The sequence below is a fragment of the Rutidosis leptorrhynchoides genome, chromosome 10 (genome assembly GCF_046630445.1).
Source record: "Rutidosis leptorrhynchoides isolate AG116_Rl617_1_P2 chromosome 10, CSIRO_AGI_Rlap_v1, whole genome shotgun sequence".
NCBI classification, from domain to species: Eukaryota; Viridiplantae; Streptophyta; class Magnoliopsida; order Asterales; family Asteraceae; genus Rutidosis; species Rutidosis leptorrhynchoides.
Window position 1 is genome coordinate 281,032,723 of NC_092342.1, and position 19,728 is coordinate 281,052,450.

A 19,728-nucleotide genomic window follows, 5' to 3' on the forward strand; every position below is an offset into this window, starting at 1 on the left:
TTTTTTTTTTTTTTTTTCTTTTTGAAAGTCAACCATTTTATTAACTAGTGGAATTACAAGTTACAAATCTAAAGCTTAACTTGATATTCCCGTCTTAATTTTATTTTTAATTTTATTAAAAAAATTTTCCTACTTATTGGCCGGAGGTCCACTCGGAAGTAATCTCTCTATCCGTCGAATAGAGAGATGGATGACTTTCTCTACTTTTGAGAGTGTTTTCACTCTGGGTGGAGAAATGACTTGTCTTTATCCTTATTCTCGGATAGGAGAAGGATTGTCTATATCTCACCTCCCCCATACACCACCTATGTGGTATTGGGTTTTGTTGTTGTTGTTGTTGTCCGTATAAAAGTATATCAGAAGTTACATGTTACGGAGTATGCAACATTTTTTTTTTTTTTTAATGGCTAAAAAAATTTAAACATTATACAAACTATAAATATTTCCTTTTAAAAAACTCGATTTACTTATTAATTTTGACATTAAATTATTTAATGTAACTCCAAATAATAAAAATATATATATTTTTTAGAACATACATATAAAACTAGCAATATGCTAGGACAGATTTACAACGAGTTTTCAGGGTCTAATAACCAATCACGGTAAAGTTCTTTCGATAAATTTTGAATCGCTATTAACTACAAACTAGCAGCTAACAGCTAGTTTTGATAACTAGATGTTTAGGTAAAGACAAAAAAATTAACCTAAAGTTAACATTAATCCTAAAATCAGATAATCCAATTGTTTCAGTTCGATCACCGTCACCACTAGCATATATTTGAATTCAAACAAAGTTACGTTTTAAATAGTTTGTTTTTATTACTCTATATACATGTATATCAATGTTTTAAACGTCAGGTGACATCGCGCCACTGCACCTTCAACTACGGCCCATGGGCAGCATAGGCTGTAATGGATCTTCAAAATGTGCCTTTTTTTTCTTTTCCAGTTACGCGAATCTATCTATCTATCTGCAGCACAAGATCAATCTGAAAATAGCTAATTGCACACATAAAAACAACTGAACGCGATCCTTGCATGTACAGCGGCACATATGATATTTTGAAGTTCTAGAAATCAATAATCTTAGAGCGCTTTCTTGTCAGTTGTTTGAACTTGATTTTCCAGAGGAAGAAGTGACAAGATTTTCATCCTATTGAAAAAATGAATATTAAAGACAAACTTTAGACAGAAAATTTTAATATGTAAAAAACAAAAGGTGCAGCAAACTGCACCAATACTTAACTAAACACTAACCGCGTGCAACCTGCAAGATATATATTTTCGACAAAATTGCACGGTTGGTCCCCGTGGTTTACATCATATGAAGTCGTTAGTCCCTGATCTTTTTTCAAGGTGGTTGATCCCTGTGGTTTACAAAATGGGAGTGGGTGGTCCCTGTGGTTGATTTTTATGGGCGTGGGTGGTCCCTGTCAGTGTTTACAAAATGGGCGTGGTTGGTCCCTGTTAGGGACCACCCACCAGACATTTGTAAACCACAAGGACCTACTACCTCAAAAAAAGATCAGAGACCAACGCTTCATTTTGATGTAAACCACAGGGACAAAGCGTGCAATTTTGTCTATATTTTCCCCCAAAACCTTGGTGTCTAGCGAATTAAGATTTCTGCCTAAAATGTTAGTGTCTAGATGGATTTAATTGCAATTATCTTAAAAACAGTAAAATATTTTATAATTAAGATGTAATTTTTTTTAATGAAATGCTTGCTAATTAATATGAAAGATGAGAAAAGAATTGGAAAATAGGTTTCTCACAGTAACTTATCTGCAGCGTAAAATATCGGAAGCTTTCCCAATTCTTCGCCTCTCCATTTTGTTTTTTGAGAGTTGACAACACTTTCAGCATCCGAACCTGCTGCAGTCAAAACAAACTGAAACATAACGTATCAGTGCTATATATTATTTAATTTTCATATAATTTTGTAAACCATTTATATAGTAGTCTTGAATGTGTATAACAAATATCTTCAAAGTGCTAAACTATAGTGTACTTGAAATTTGTTGTAAGTACAAAAATGCATTTATACATGCTGGCATAAGGCCCATAATATAAGTTGGAAATGTACGTATGCATAAAGATTTATTAATTTAATTTTTTTTTTTTTTTTTTTTTTTTTTTTGCGGAAAACATGAAATTAAATAAAATTATAACGAAAAGATCTAAAGGGATGCGTATTTACCAGCGGAAAGAGTACAGCCATCACACCATAACTCACCAAAGGAGAAAAGAAGAAAATAGCAAGAACACATGGCGACCCTGCAAATACATTTTTAATACACACGTAAAAAAACATTACATATAATATATAACATCAGTATAATTAAGTATTCCATCTGCCCAAAAATAAAATGAGGATGAATCAGCAGAGTTCAATAAGAGTGTTCGATTATTTAATTAATGCATAAAAATACTCTTCTATAGAGGAATCACTATATCAAATGAACTATATTAAGTATGAAAACAAATATTAAGCAGACAAACATAAGTGAAGAGAAAAATACCAAAACCGGCAAAAAATGCCCAGTTGGACTCAAAAAAGTTGAGTCTTTTATCCAAACTCAGACCAGAGAAGTTCCATTTGTACCTAAAGATATCAGATACTGAAATGAGATGACATTTATGAAGCTAACTTGGTTTTTGAAAGAGGCAATTTCAACCCATTTACTTGCAGATGAGTTGATTCAGGTTAACTTTTATCTCAGACAAGAAATACGTTAAAATCAATATATCAATATATTAACTTATAAGAAAATGGGTCAAAATTAGCCCAAAGGGTACTTACGATGTATAAAAAATATAATTTTGGTGATTATGTCAAAACAAATTTTTACATAATTTTTACTTGGACAATGTCTGTACCAACATGACTGCCATTTTGACCTGTTACCCAACTTAACAACCCCTGACCATGTTGCCACCTCTAAATACTAATAATGTAACAAAAAAATAGGCACTCGTGTATTCGATGCATACTCAAAGCAGTAATAGGCATACATCCACGAAAGAAGTGCAAAATTGAGTGCCTTCCCGATGTAAGGCACGAAGCCTGTGAGGTAGACCTGTTACAATCCCCCATTGTTTTCAGCATATATTACCAAGAATACCATTCTGTTAAAAAAAATATATAACACGATACATGAAAAAAAAATCATACCTCTAAGAAGAAAAAGTTTAATAGGAGTACTGAATAGCCCTGTTCTGCTACACCGATCATGACCCTGCAGACATAATGTTATGACAAATCATCATCAAAGAAAAATATATTTTTTAACAAGATATTGAATATTTGAAGTAAATAATATATTACCGCCCAAGGTCAGTTGGTTTATCTACATGTGATGCACTTTGTGAGGTTGACGGCTCCTTTTGGTTAGATGGTGTTAAATTGGTTGGTTCAGTTTTTCTAGTCACCTTAAGACCAAACTGAGCAATATCATTGTACCTAGATAAGTTATATACTCATATACTAAGTAAGATGCTATTTTGCAAATAACTAACTATCAAATGGAAATCAATAAAAAAAATAGAAGTATCCGGTTAAAGAGATGGGGATTCAAATACTTTCAATGGTTAACAAAACCAGCGATTATGCAGAAGATTAGAGCTAAAGAAGAATTAAAATAGGGCTTGGCCAAGTTAAAAGTTAGTTTATAGAAACGGAACCAATGATGGATAGAACTGCAATTCTTCGAATTACGCTGAATTTACTATTGTTAAACAAAAAGATCTTAGTTACCCAAAAGGGTTACAAGATGTAATTTATGTATCTGAAAGAAGATAAAAAGTTGTACCAGATAGTGCTTAAAATGAAGCTGAATACGTACAAAGGGTAGAACCATAGACCCTGTTGAGAAGAAGCAAATTCATATCAAGTGATCAGTCATATAAACGACGACTTTTTTTAAAAGAAAATAAGATCATGAAATAAACATCAAGAAGAGCTTAGGTATCATAAAACTAAACAAGGGAGAAAAGTGATCATAAAACTAACTACGGATTATTAGACCATGAACAAGTTTTATTTTCATTGAAAAGGAGAAATCTTTTGAAATGGCTAAAGGGGGCATCGGTTTCTGGGTTTATGATCATTAATATAGTTCAAACTTCAAATGTATTATTTGCATATTATTTGCATTTTGCATTCTTAACAAAATAATGTCGAAAAAGTTTAGTTCCTACAGCTCAACATAAAGATTATTGGTAAAAAGTAGACAAAGTTTCCTGTTATAAACATAATCATTATCATTATTATGATTTTAATTTCCCTAACTCGTGAATTCATGATTAAACGGTTGCATATATCGTGATCACTTGGAATGTTCAAAGCCACATAAGCGTATATGAGTGGTCGTACAACGTAAACTTCAAACCAAAGCTCGCAATTACAAAAAGTTTCAGGGACTTGACTGCAAACAACGTTATCTGTGAACAATTTTAAATATGCAACATGACATTTCACATTTCAATAACTCTCAATGTCATTAACCTAAAAATCTTTAAAAACCTATATATACAAATTGCACACATAAACGTTAAAAAAACACTGCTAAACAGCTAAAGTATAATACTCACATAAATAAGTTGTAACAGTCCAATTCGTAAAAAGGCATACAATCTTATAGGCATCTCCGATTCGCAAGCCTCTTCGTAACCATCGACAACTTCGATAGGCAATATCCATTCTAGTGTTGGAGTAATAATTGATCTTAATAATAAAATACTGCAAGCAACCATAACAACCTTAACTCACCCTAAAATTAAATAACAAACTTACATACATACATAATAATAATAATGATCATATAGTTAACCTTATCATTAATCATTAATTAAATAATTACCTTCCTAAAAATATAAAACCATTTAAGAGAAAGCACTGGCCGGTTCGGATCATGAGTTGTTTTGACCTACAGAATCAAACAATGTAAATTTAATTAATATATTTGATATATTAATACTAATATCTATAAAATATAATATAATATAAAATAAAATAAAATAAAAAGTTGAATTGAAGAAATTGAGTTAGAGTAAAGTAGAAGGGAACCTGAGGCAGTAGATGATGACTCTGTGAAGACAACAAGCTTCACGGAAACCTAAAATCCAAAAGATGGATGCTTGTTTTAGTTTTGTACGATAATTATTAATCAAAGGACTGATGGTTTCCATGGTTAGCTTCTGACCTGATTGATTAATTGAATTGAGGCTTAGTTTGTGTTCGTCTTTGTATACGTCAATTGGGTTTCTTCAAAGCAGGTTTTGTTGGCTTTTTTATTCTCCGCGGGATTTTACAAGTTTGGTCCCTAGAGTATATAACAAGTGATATGTTCGCCCGAAACGTTGAGGGGTTTGATTTGGTTATAAATGTGCGTTGATTAAAGCATTGTTTGTTTTTAAAAATGTTTTTGTCTGAAGATATGTGAATCATGTGTTGAGAAGATGTGATTTGAAGGTATGTAGGATGAACACCGGAGACTGTTTGTTTTTATGTCTGCTAAATGCGATTAAAAATTAAAATCTCAAATTCTTTAATGAAAACGTCAGTCTGTCCGCAAACATAAACCATAATAACGTCTTCAATAGAGAAAACAAACAACACCAAATTATATATACCTTATATTATATATTTGCTAAAATGGTGTGACGTATACGTGACCAATCATTTTTTACGGAACATGATTAATCATCTTGATATAAACGTTTAATAGCCTATTATGCCTCGTGTAGCGTGGGGTTTTAAAAGTATTTTTTACGGGATTTAAAAAATTGAACATATTTCAATATTGTATATGTTGCATTGATAGAAGTTTAATTATACATGTGTATGTAATTTTTTTTTAACAATAATGAATATTTAAAAAACTTTATACAAATACAATTGTATTATGCGTCTCAATGATATTGTCCATTATTTTTTTCGGATGTTCCAAATTTGTCTTAATGAAACCTTAAATTAATTGTCTAAAATAAACGTAATAGTAGCTGAAATATAGACAAAAAATATTTAAAAGAATACATATATAAAATAAAGTAAAAGACTTTGTTTACATAAAACGACATATATCAAAGACTGAAATAACAAAATTTCCTTATGAAGTATTAAACGACCACTCTTAACATAAAACGATAGCGGTGTCTTACACTATTATACCAATTGTAGTGGTAAAAGTATTTGCTATTGTCGATGGGTGGGGTAGAAGAGTTGACACTGACACGGCAAAATATGTTGAAAACTGAGGAGTAGTAAGGTGACGCGTTAAGGTCATTCTCTATCATATCATCCCTTAACTGAATTTCTCTTCTCTACATCAGCTCTAATCACTTAATATTCATTTCACTAAACCATCAATATCCTTTTATTAAATAATACCTACAAAATAATACCCAAAATATAAAATATATAAATTACCAAACACGAGTTGTAAGATAAAAAAACACGTGGGGCCCTCTCTCTTTCACGCCAACTACCGCCACAAGTTTAGATAAAGTTTCCTTTAACGTTGCGCTGCCTATCTTGGCCAAAGCTTGGCTTGCGCCAAACTCTCTTCACTAACTAACATAAGAAATTGTCTCACGGGTTTGGCTAAAGTTTCCTTTAACTTGGAGTTGCTTATCTTTGCCAAAGTTTGGCTTGTGCTAAACCCCATTCACTGACGAAGATAGGAAGTTGCCTAAGTGGCGTGTTGGGTGGGGTTGAGACTAATTTTCATTTTTTTTTGTTTAGTAGAGATTATTTTATTCCTTTTAATTATCTAATATTTTATTCCTTTTAATTATCTAATTAAATTTATGTAATGAATAGAACAAAATAAATTTATAATTAGAAGCACATAATTTTTATTTCTAATAATTCTAAAAAGTGGAATTGGGCTTGCAATTTGATTGGTCTAAATGGGAGGTAACTACCGTATAAACCGTTTAGCGTTAAGACCCGACCCACCATTAAAACTAAAGTGTGATTACAGTTATTTAAAAAGTCCTAAATTACAAACAATATACACAAATTAAAGAGACAATAATTTCGATCTCTTAATATGGTTCGTGGAATTGTATCTTCATTAAATAGCTCATATGTCTGATCGTCCATGATATCAATCATGTGATAGACCGCATCCTCGTCCTCGTCTCGTAAACATCCATCAATCAATACTACACCAACCGGAGCAAGAGTATGCCACTTGGTTTATCCCTCAACTATTCCCAAACTTCTTTGAATGCAGACGTTTTCATTTACCTCTAACAATATGATTGTACTGCACGCTCGTGAATGTCTTGTTCGATCCGTCTGTTTTGCCCTGAGTTGCGTTTTTTCTTCTTCACAACATCCTTGAAAAGCCTTGCACCCCCTATCCAAATATTGCCATTTTTCCGATAATACGTCTTCTTCTCGAGACCATCCGTAGTCCTTGTCATTGAATTTTCTATACCCCATAAAATCGTCCGTTTTTTGAGAGTTTCCTTGAATCGGATTGTTGATTAATAATGTCACGTCAATATTCAAATGTTGAATGCATGTGTTTTGATGATGTCAATAAATTCATGTACGTGTAAGTATAGTGAATAACACAAGTTCATAAACTTCCATTTTCTCTATCAAACGACAAAATCTTTAAACGTGTCAAAACGAGTCAAAATGAAATCGTAGATCGACTGTGAGACAAGATGTTCAACCTAATTTAATAAACGACATCTTAAAAGCATGTCTTTTCAAAACCCATTTTACACATCTTGCTTATAAGGCACTCTAAGACATTTGAAACTTACACTTTCATATTTTACGGATTAGTGATTTTCAGTGCACTTAAGAATTTTCTTTAAGTGTTTCTAAATAATTTTATCTTTACAAAATATATTACTCTCTTGTCCAAAATTGGATTAATTAACACAATGGTCATCCAAGTCCCATTGGGAGTTGATATCTTTGAATTCACGGGATTCGAATCGAAACTTCGTAATGTATCCGCCAGACTTTAAATATGCACATCCTTTTATTTGCTTCATTAAGTGAGTTGAGATTATGACATGGAAAGACGAATAGGAGATGGTTACTTATTTGGTAAAAGCGTAGTCAACATCAACATACATGAATTCAAACATATCCTTTTAAGTCTTATTCCCTTGCCTATTTAAGAGAACTCATGGAGTCCGTGAATATGAAGATGAATCTTAAGATACAAAAGAAGAAGAAACTAAAATAACAAAAATACACTCATGTTTCTGGCATGTGAGGTCATTTAACAATAATAATTAACGTTCAATTGATTGTTAGATTATCTGTGAAATAAATGCAAACTAATGGACTATTTACGTTAAAAATTACTAATTTATCTACATATCTAAATGACAAAGTTGAAATAAATAGTAAACTTCATAACCTTCACAAACTCGCACAAAACTTTTACTGACAAAGTTGAAATGAATAGTAAATTTCATAACCTTCACAAACTCACTTTTACCTTTTTATAATTCAACTCCACCTTACATAATAGTTAACTTTATAACTTTTATAAATTTACCCCAAACCTTTCACACTTAATAATTTAACAATAAAACTCCCCACTCTTTATAAATCGACTACATAACTTTTATTATCTAACAACTATTCATTATTATTATTATTATTCTTATTATTATATATACTTATAACAGGCTCCCCCAATGAACAGTAAGCCGAGCCACCAAGCCGATGAACAGTAGCCATAGCTGAGCCATCGAGCCCCAATGAACGGTAAGCCGAGCCACCAAGCCGATGAACAGTAGCTATAGCTGAGCCATCGAGCCGATGAACAGTAACTAGCCGATGAACAGTAACTGGAGCCGATGAACAGTAAGCGGAGCATATGAACAGTAATTTCTCTCTTTTTTTCCCCTTTTTTCTTTTTTGTTTGTGTTTTGGCCAACGAAGTGGCAGACCTTTTTTCTAGTATAACTAATAGACAAAATTTGTCTTATTAGTTATGAATAGTACTATTTAATATTTTATTTTTCACACACCCAACCCCCTAACTTTTATTAAAATACAAATCGAGCCCACCCATTTTATAGTACTATTTAATATTCCATTTTTCACACACCCAACCCCCTAACTTTCATTAAAATACAAATCGAACCCCCCATTTTATACCTATATTCTAAAATATTATTTATCCCATCACTAACACTAAAAATATTGAATAATAACACTCACCACGCTACTACTGTGCTACTTTTTTTTTGTCTCAAACGATAAAAAAACAACTTTCATAAAAGGAACAACCCTTCAATGCTACCAAAAGATGTCAAAAAATATTCTTTTTTTACAAAATAGATTAACTAACTTTTAAAAAAAAAAAACCCGAACGCTAAAAGAAGCAACTTTCACAAAGGAACAACCCTTCAATGTTAGATGTCGATTTTTTTTTTTTTTTACAAAATAGGTCAACACTTTTTTTTAGCTCGCATTCAAAACGGAGCCTCCGGCGCGAAACGATGGCTCTACAACTAGTTTGGACTATTTGTGAAATTTCTAACAAATCACGACGACTATCCTTGTAATTCTATCTTCTTCTTTTTTTTTTAATTAAACAGTATGAAATAAGATAATTTAAATAATTAATTAATTACACTAAAATCAATTAATAATGTAAGAAACAAATGAAAATTTAATATACATAGTTTCAAAATAATTGGACGAATATATGATTTAACGTCGTCAAGTAATTAAAAGTATATATATATATATATATATATATATATATATATATATATATATATATATATATATATATATATATATATATATATATATATATATATATATATATATATATATATATATATATATATATATATATATATATAGGGGCAGGATCAATGGGGAAGTAACCAATCGGAGGGAAGCGGGGGAAGCAAAATTTTTTTTTTTGTTTTTTTTAATTTTTTTTCCGGCATCAAGATCACACGAAAATATGAACATTTAGAAGAGACAATTCGTGATGAATGTTATTATTTAGGCGGGAAAACGATCGACAAACATAACATTCAAGATAATATTGTTCGTGAAGAATATGAACGTTTTTTTTTCGTGTTTTGTGAAGTAAAATTTAGCCCGATTTAGAGTTTAGGGTTTAGGGTTTAGGGTTTGGTGTTTTGGGTTTATTCCATAAACCCAAAACACCAAACCCTAAACCCTAAACTCTAAACCGTTCGTGTTAAAAACTCAATCTAAATCCTAAATCTAAACCCTAAACCCTAAATTTATAAACCCTAATATCTAAACCCTATAAACCCTAATATCTAAACCCTAATATCTAAACCCCAATATCTAAAACCTCAAAATACGCTCGAAAAACACGATAATTGTTATATATTACTTCTTCGAGCGTTTTCCCGCCAAAATAAAAACATTTATCACAAAGTGTCTCTACTAAATGTTCATATTTTCATCTCATCTATAATGTTCGTGAACAAAGTTTTTTCAAAAAACGAAAAAAAAAAAAAAATTTTGCTTCCCCTCGCTTCCCACGAATGGTTACTTCCCTCTTGATCCTACCAATATATATATATATATATATTTTTTTTTTTTTTTGACAAAAATAATTAGTTTTGAGATATAATGCAACGTAAATAAAAATTAGCTTTTCAAAAAAAAAAAAAATACAACGTACATAAACCCCAAATATCAATCCGTGAAACTTTGGTACGAATAATATTACAAAATTTTGTTGAAGTCTAGAAGAAATTAAATTAGGAAACAAATCGGTAATAGATCGAGCACTTTTAGAGCACATTGTTAATCAGTAATAGACAGCTATCTCTCGAGCATTTTTATTCCTTGGGCTCTACGTATAAATCAACCGACTCAAAGTTATTCCTAATATATATATCACCACTAACATTAATACCCTTTAACCCTTACGATTTTAAACCAACAAATACCATCTATTTCTATTTTACCTTCAAATACTTGTCCCCCAAGTTCTAATTTTTCTTGCTCAGAAAACGTGTGATCAAAATCGTGATAATGGAAGCTTTGAAGAATGAGTTTCAGAATATGAAAGCGGATGAACTCGATAGGAATTTGTATGATGAGGTAATGATGATCAAACAGAATGTTCTTGAAAAAAGTAAACATCAATCAGAGAGGTTAGTTTTGAATTCGTTATTGAAGCTTAATTGTATGCCGTTGTCTGTTAAACTTCTCGAGGCTACAATGATCGGAAAATCTGTTTCTGCTCTTCGTAATCACGAGTCCGAAATCGTTAGAGATGTTGCGAGAATGATGATTAAAAAGTGGAGGCTGATGGTGCACTCATGGGTTGAAGCTACGTATATGAATGAAGAAAAAGGTGGCCTTGATGATTCAAACAAAAACCATATCGTACCCGAAATTAGTACTGAACTGAAACGAAATGTTAGAGAAACAGAAGAAAGCGCTCCGAAACAGAAAGTTAGTAGTAGTACTAATGGAGTTGTTGATGAGGAGGTTTTAAGGATTAAAGAAATTATTGATAAAAGTGGAGTTGAAAACGAATTGGTAATGTGCGACTCGTTAAGGAAGCTTGAAAGGATGAAGTTATCGGTGAAAAATCTGCAGAATACGGGAATCGGAAAAACTGTTTGTGGTCTTAAAAAACATGAATCGAAAGATGTTGCTGAGATTGCGAGGATGCTCGTTAGTAAATGGAAACGTATGGTGAAATTAGAATTCGTTAAAAAAGAATCCAATGTGGTTGTATTGAATAGAAACTTGAAGCAACAAAGTGAGAGTTGCACGAAGGTTATAAGGAAGCAGAAAACGCGAAGAAGAAGAAGAAGAAACGAGTCATGGAATTTCATCGAGTCGTTAACGAGGGCTTTCGCTGCCCAACAGTTGGTCGACGACCAGGAAGCCCGTCAAAAGAATATGGAGTACTAAAAACGAGCGTCGTTAACGGTTTTGACATTTTTGAACTTGTAAGTTTAACTAGATGCCCACATTGTAATGACATATTCAAGTTTAGATATTGTGTTACAAATTACAATGGTCAAGTGGACAAGTGGTGATGTGATGACAGGTTTATGCGGAATTGTTTTATGATTGTTTTAGAGTTCTGCTTTGAAACAAGATTGTTATTTGTAATTTTGTTAATTGAAAGTTTGAAATCAATCTTTTTGATTGATACAGTATATGTTTGGTAGATAAATTTGATATATTGGTTTCTTATGAAAATTTATAACATGTGGACAAGAAGAAAAATCAACCCTTGAATATTTTGATAATTAATCTATACCAATATCTATATCTACACATATCAAACACTTTTTAAATTCATAATAGACAAAGGAGCTGTTTTTCGTATAACTGATGTTGAACTTTGTTAACTGGTATGAGTAGGTTACATAAAGAATTAAGTTTGGTGAATTGATTTGTTAATAAGCATAGATGATGTGGTTTTCATTAATGTTTAATAGAGAATACACGAGATATATATATACATGTACAAGATGGCAATCCAAAGAGTCAAAGCATAAATGACAAACAGTAAATGGAGGACCCTTCAACTCTAATATCCATTAACATTCCCCCGCAGTTGGAGCGGGAGGAGAACGGGCGCTCAAACTGAATCATTTTTTTTTTCATTTGTTGCATCGAATAGACTGATATTCGCTAATTTTATTGCATCTTGCTTGACTGCGTTTCTTTTTCCGTAAAGATGTTTTTTTCCGTCGTGGCTTGTATTGCCTAAGGATTGAGCAGGACTTCAGCAGATAACATTGTCAACGATACCAATGCACTTCAACATTAAAAAAAAAATTTATATTGATCACTTATTCTTTTTATTTGGGGTTTGGAACCTAGTCAAGCTAGGCGGCTCATCCCCACGCCGATTATTACTATTATTCAAAGTAAGAAAAAAAAAAAAGTAGAGAAACGTAGCCATACAAGGAAGGTACGGCTAAGTGGTTGCCATTGAGATAAGTAGTTCAACCAGAATCGTATTGTTCGGATACCATGTTAATAAGCATAGATGATGTGGTTTTCATTGATGTTCAATAGAGAATAAAGGAGATATATATATACATGTACAAGATGGCAATCCAAGAGCCAAAGCATAAATGACAAACAATAAATGGAGGACCCTTCAACTCCAATATCCGTTAACATGATTGGCCCTGCCTAATGAAATCTCAAGTTTAAATATACAATTTTGGTTGTTAAGTCCACTAAGAAATGACTAGCCATTTTATTGTAACCTCATATTCATACTATCATCATGCCGTCTCAAAGGAATGCCTTTATGATACATACCGTCTTTCTCATCCGCATGTTTAAAAAGTCGAGTTGGAACTGTAGTTGCAAGTTGCATCACTTGATTAGAAATGACAATAATGACCTCTTTGCTTATGAATTGGTTGGCTTATGTTATATACTCCGTGTATAGTATCTAATCGGACAAATTGGTAGATGTTTTGTTGCTAACTGATTATGGGTCGCAATTCGTCCAAAGTGCACTCTTAATTTTTTTTTTGAAAAGCAAGAAAGACTTATATTAAACAATCACGAATAGTACATGGTTGACTGGGCACCCTTAACAGCACGATACATCACGAAAGAAATAAGGAAAACAAATTACATCGCCATAAGCTAATTGCAAAGATTGCAACTAACAAAAGGAGTTAAAACTAAGGGTGTGAGAACCATTGTAGCCAATCCATAATATGACCCTTGCAACGTCGTGAAATCCAATCATATGAAAGAACTTGAACCTCGCTAAATAAAGATGGGACCGTCTCGAGCTTATTCTTGAACACCTTTGCATTTCTATTCTTCCATAGAATGTAACAAATCACCCAACAAACCGCTTGCCATTGATTCTTTTTATGATCATGTGCTACACAACCGAAAGTACCATTAAAAATATCCTCAAACCCGAATATAGCCGAATTATACCCCCACCATTTAAGAACTTTAGCCCAAATGTCTTTTGCCACTTGACAGGAAAAAAGTATATGCTCCACCGTCTCAATGTCACCATCACAAATCGGGCATCTCACACTATTCAAGTCGATGCCCCGTTTATCTAACTCGAATCTTACCGGTATACGTCCTAATCTCGCCCGCCAAATAAACACCTCCACTTTTTTTGGAACCAAACCATTTCGCAACGACTCAATAGAATTAACCGCACGTGGTAGAATGACTTTGTTGACAAGAACCGAACAGTCCTTGACCGTATAAATGCCCTTCGAATTAAGATTCCAGCTCCAACGGTCTTTTTTACCTTCGGTCAGCTGCAAGTTCCGAACAGTATCACACAACTCATTTAGTTCACTATTCGTTCGGCCCATCGGTGGATAAGCCCAATTGCCAGCCCATCTCCCTTAAATTCTTCGAATTTGCTACTGATGTTGATATCTTTGTCAATCTCTAGCCTGTGTAGTCTTTTGAATCTGTCCTTAAAGCTTGCGTTCCCCACCCAAATCTCATCCCAAAAAGAAGTGCTTTTCCCGTCCCCGATTGAGCGTATGAAAGAATTAGAGAAAGAAATCCCTAACTTGTCCACATGTTTTCCTGCATCACAAATAGAATTCCAAAGGCTAGCGTTTGGATTCCGGGCAAGCCCGTTACCAAGCACAAGACCTCCATTAGAACCATAAATGCTACGAATAACGGTGACCCACAAAGTGTTAGTTTCGGTTTTAAACCTCCACCACCACTTACAAAGAAGAGCCAAATTTTTACTTTTTAAGGACATGATATTTAAACCTCCTTCTTCGTGAGGAAGAAGGATTTTTTCCCACTTAACCCATGACATTTTAGAATTAGAACCCGTCCCGCCCCAAAAAAATTTCCGTCTCACACTCTCGAGAGAATTAAGCACACAAGTAGGGGCACGAAAGAGCGAGAAGTAATAGAGAGGTAGGCTATAGAGAACCGACTTAACTAAAGTTAACCGTCCACCGAAAGAAATCATTTTTGCTCTCCAATCCTCTAACCTCTTGTTAAATTTCTCGATCACCGGGGACCAATCATTCAATTTCTTCATCCTATTACCCACGGGAATACCCAAATACATGAAAGGCAATCGACCGCCGAGACACGAACACCAAGACGCAAGAGCTTCCACGTTATCATTACTAATGCCTATCCCAAATAATTGACTTTTATTATAATTAACCTTCAACCCCGAAGCCCGTTCAAAACATTCCAACAAGTACATTAAATTTCGCGCATTACGTCTACTCCATTCGCCAAAAAAAATCGTATCATCCGCATATTGCAAATGGGAGATGACGACTTTATCTTTACCCACCTCCACCCCTTTATACATTCCTCTCTCAACCGCCACTTTCGTTAGGATATTAAGTCCCTCCGCTGCAATAATAAAAAGAAAAGGCGATAAAGGATCACCTTGGCGAACGCCCCTTTTAAGATTAAACTCACTTGTCGGAGACCCGTTTATGTGAATGGAGATTGTAGCCGATTTAAGACACGAGGAAATCCACTTGCACCATTTGGTACCGAACCCCATACATTTCATCACTTCAAGAAGATAATCCCAATTAAGCGAATCAAAGGCTTTCTCGAAGTCTACCTTAAAAATTAGGTCGTGCTTTTTGTTTCGTTTAAGATCTTCGACCACTTCATTAGCAACTAACGCACCATCAAGAATATATCTACCCCCAAGAAACGCACTTTGTTCCATCCCTACAAGACGAGGTACCACTTTACGAATTCTCAAGGACAACATTTTCGCGATAATTTTATAATAGCTGCATATAAGACTAATCGGACGATAATCACTAAAACTCAGCGGATTCGATTTCTTCGGAATAAGGGAAACAAAAGAAGCATTGCAACCCTTTAAAAACTCACCAAAAACCCAAAACCAGTTGATTGCACCTACCAAATCATCTTTGATTATGGACCAAAACTTTTTGAAAAAACCAAAGTTGAACCCATCCGGTCCCGGGGCCTTCGAACTACCACAACATTTGACCGATTCCCAAATTTCCTCTTCCGTGAAGGGAGCTTCTAAGAGCTCATTATCCGCTGATGTAATCGATTCAGAAAACAGCCCTTCAAGGCTTGGTCCATCCGAATTATGTACCTCGAAAATGCTCTTAAAATGGTTGAAAGCAACTTCTTTGATTGTGTTAGGATTTTCACACCAAGACTCGTTAACATTAATCCCCCGAATGTTGTTTTTATTATATTTTCTCTTTAAGGAATTATGGAAATATTTTGAGTTTTCGTCTCCATCAATCATCCATCGAACACGGGCTTTCTGCTTTAGCATCCCTGTCTTAATTTTTTCCTTTTCCATCCATGTTTTTCTCGAGTTTAGCCATTTAGCTCGCTCTTCATCATTTAAACAACCTACTTCAGCTTTCAATTCAAGATCTGTTACTACCTTTTTAACCGTCTCAATCTCACTATCAAGCTTACCAAAGTGAACTTTACTCTATTCTGTAAGGTCACCTTTTAATCTTTTCAAAGTGCACTCTTAATGCATATAACCTAGTAGATAGATCACTTTGTTAAAAAAATTAATAATTTTAGTTATTATGATGAGATATTTTTTGCCATCATATTTAACTCACTCATTAATTATAGAAATGTTTAAAAATGGAACATCAAAGTGTTTTAGGTCAAGTCAAGTGTAACACCTCAAAAATTTGAAGAGGTTATTTGGAATTTTCCTAAAAGTTTATGTAAGGATGGGTTATAAACTTGAAACATGAGGGACTTATGGTGATGACTGATATAAAACACAATATCGAGAATTTCACAATTGATATTGTATTGATGACTGATTAATTCTGTTTAATCGATCCTACAAAGCGGTATGAGAGCATTTGGTGTCGAATCATTCTTCGTTTTTGTCAAAAATCACTGATCCACAGTTTGGGTTTTAGTTTTGGGTTAAATAAATCAATAAAAGTTGGATTTTTAACGTTAAAACCTGTTTTTGATCGAATAAGTGTCTCAAAGTAGGTGATTGTTAGAGCTAATCGGTTCATTGTCCCACATCAGAAAATGAAAGAAAAAATGTGCATATATAAGCTTACTAGTGAAATGACCCATGGAACCACGAGTTTGTTTAAACGAAACAATTTAATGATATGTTTTAAGTATTAAGTGAACGTAAATAATAAAGTTATTTAGTTTAATGACCCGTGGAACCACAGAGTCCGACTAAGAAACTCGTCAACTGAACATTTCATCAAACACCTAAAATACATATTAAACAATCTACATCCAATCATAAGAGATAATATCAATTGTCATTTTATTTTAAAAGTGTAAATTAAAATATAAATTTAGAATTGATTTCCTTCTGTCTAGCTTTTATACCTTCTCTGTAAGAATCCGAAACTAATCCTCCCGGACGTAGTCTTCAACAGTTGGTCCCATTGCGGTGATCGACTCCAAGTAATGTCTTTAGTATGAGCAAATGCACAGCGGAAGACTTAATTCGTACCTGAGAATAACATGCTTTAAAATGTCAACATAAAGTTGGTGAGATATATAGGTTTGATGCTAGCAGCGCTATAACTATGGACCACAAGATTTCATGTTTAAAAATATAATACACTCGCAAGTGTATAAAATCATTCTACTTATGTTGAGGCCTCAGTAACCAACCTTAACAATAATATAATAAGTCATCTTCGCAAAGATGGATATGTACACTCGCAAGTGTATAAATAATCCTCGAAGTACTAAACATCCGCCCACTAGTTCTTATGTCTAGTGCAGCCTACTGGATGGGGGTGTTAAACCCGATAGATCTATCTTTAGGATTCGCGCTTACATGCTATTATAACATATAACTAAATTACCTAGCACATCAATCCGCAGAATATCATTTTTAATCACTTGTGTCCATAACGTAAATCATTTATAAAAACAGCGCATGTATTCTCAGCCCAAAATATTTAAAGTTTAAAAGGGACTATATACTCACCATACTGTATTTTGTAGTAAAAATACATATAACACCATTAATCACGTATAAGGTTGACCTCGGATTCACGAACCTATATCAATTGTATTTCTATTAAAACATATACTTATAATCAAATAAATTTATATATTATTATTAATTGTTACATTGGTAAATTATATGTTTCATTAATAATTTAGCTGTATTTATTTTATGTATTATTTTGATAAATAATGTTAAAAAAAAAATAATTATCTTAATGTTAATAATAATAATGATAATAATAATAGTAATAGTAATAATAATATTAATATTCATAAAATGATAATAATGATAATATGAATAAAATATTGATAATATCAGTAATTTTTATAAAGATAAATAGTTTAACAATAATGATAATAAAATAACAATTTTTATAATAATACATATTACTTAATAATAATAATAATAATGATAATAATAATAATGATAATAATAATAATAATAATAATAATAATAATAATAATAATAATAATATTAATATTAATAATAATTATAATAATAATAATATTAATAATAATAATAATAATAATAATAATGTTAGTAATTATAATATTAATAGTAATGATTTATACCTAAACTTGAAGCCTCATAAGAGCTCAAAATCTGCTAGTCCATTCAAATGCTAACTAGTCCACTAGCAGCCCAATCCAATTATCAGTTCAACAAGTCCACACTTAACAAGACAGCTTCTTTTAAAAAAAATTTGTTTGCAGTCGCCAGGCATCGAACCTGGGACCTCTCGAATAATAAGTTACATGCCTAACCAGTCAAGCTAGCTTGTTTATCTGTTTTAATACCCACACTGTTATTCATAACCCGAACATAACTTCTGTTATTTCTTCTTCCTCGTTCACATGTCCAGTCGACCCAAATGATACCCAAGATTCAAAACAGCAAACTCTTAAAACAAGTTTTAAATAGAACGTGAGTTTTTATTGAGGTTTTTAATGTTTAATACCAGGATTTAAATCGAAAAAGAAAAAAAATAGAAAGAAGGATCCATATTTGCTGTGTTCATCGATGGTAAAAAAAAAATGATTTTCTAGTTTAATATTGTTTTAGCCGAAGATCATAATACGAAAAAGATTTCTTTTCACTCCTAAAAACTTTCGGTACCCATAATTAAACTTGAAACATGAAAACGATTCCTAATTTGATGATGAACACATTGTTTGACCTTTGAACCTATATCTTTGACTTCAAAAATTCGGATTGGATTGGAAGGATTGGAAACTGAAAGTTTGCACAGAGTTTAAGTTCGAGAATCCTAACAAAACTTCATTAACAGATTTATCAATGGATCCCTAATTAAATTATGGACAAAAAAATTTAAAGCGACACAGACAAGGTGTCGAATAGCAGCTATTTCTTCTGCTTGATGTTCTTTTAAATTTCCAGTTTATAATTAAAGCATGTATTTTGTGTGTCTGATAAAAAAATCTAGTAATTTGTACCCTCAATAGATTTATAAACGAAAAGGGATGCAGACAGGAGATCACGGATCTACAATTAACAAAAGAAGATAAATGCCAGATGTTGAAAAAATATTACACGTGATATATCTGTTGTTGATATATATATATATATATTTTTTTTATACAGATTTAAATATATCAATAACTATAAATATGTTAATAAATATAAACCTATTAATATTAATAATAATAAAAATACTAATAATACAATAATAATACTAATAAGGATATAAATAATTAGTATATTGATAATAATAATAAATTTTTATAAT

At 32.4% G+C, this 19,728-nt stretch overlaps 2 protein-coding genes across 5 annotated transcripts; both read right to left on the reverse strand.

The window, feature by feature from the left end:
* Positions 1-603: 603 nt before the first annotated feature.
* On the reverse strand, positions 604-5,234 carry LOC139872298 (protein EI24 homolog). 4 transcript variants are annotated; one of them, XM_071860145.1, is made up of 11 exons: positions 5,072-5,234; positions 4,866-4,931; positions 4,597-4,744; positions 3,816-3,868; positions 3,332-3,466; positions 3,179-3,242; positions 2,998-3,083; positions 2,526-2,608; positions 2,204-2,280; positions 1,779-1,875; positions 604-1,156 (listed from the first exon to the last, which is right to left on the reverse strand). In XM_071860145.1, coding segments are annotated over exons 1-11 (933 nt in total). In that variant the 5' UTR covers positions 5,194-5,234; the 3' UTR covers positions 604-1,154. The 4 variants fall into 4 exon arrangements, with proteins under 4 accessions (XP_071716246.1, XP_071716244.1, XP_071716243.1 ...); XM_071860143.1 differs by having other exon boundaries at positions 1,779-1,878; XM_071860142.1 differs by having other exon boundaries at positions 606-1,156; positions 1,779-1,894; positions 3,019-3,083.
* Positions 5,235-13,668: 8,434 nt separating this feature from the next.
* Positions 13,669-16,313, reverse strand: LOC139871086 (uncharacterized). Its single transcript, XM_071858826.1, has 4 exons — positions 15,300-16,313; positions 14,983-15,164; positions 14,355-14,691; positions 13,669-14,277 (listed from the first exon to the last, which is right to left on the reverse strand). Exons 1-4 carry the CDS (start codon positions 16,311-16,313, stop codon positions 13,669-13,671), a joined length of 2,142 nt encoding a protein of 713 aa, XP_071714927.1.
* Positions 16,314-19,728: the final 3,415 nt, after the last annotated feature.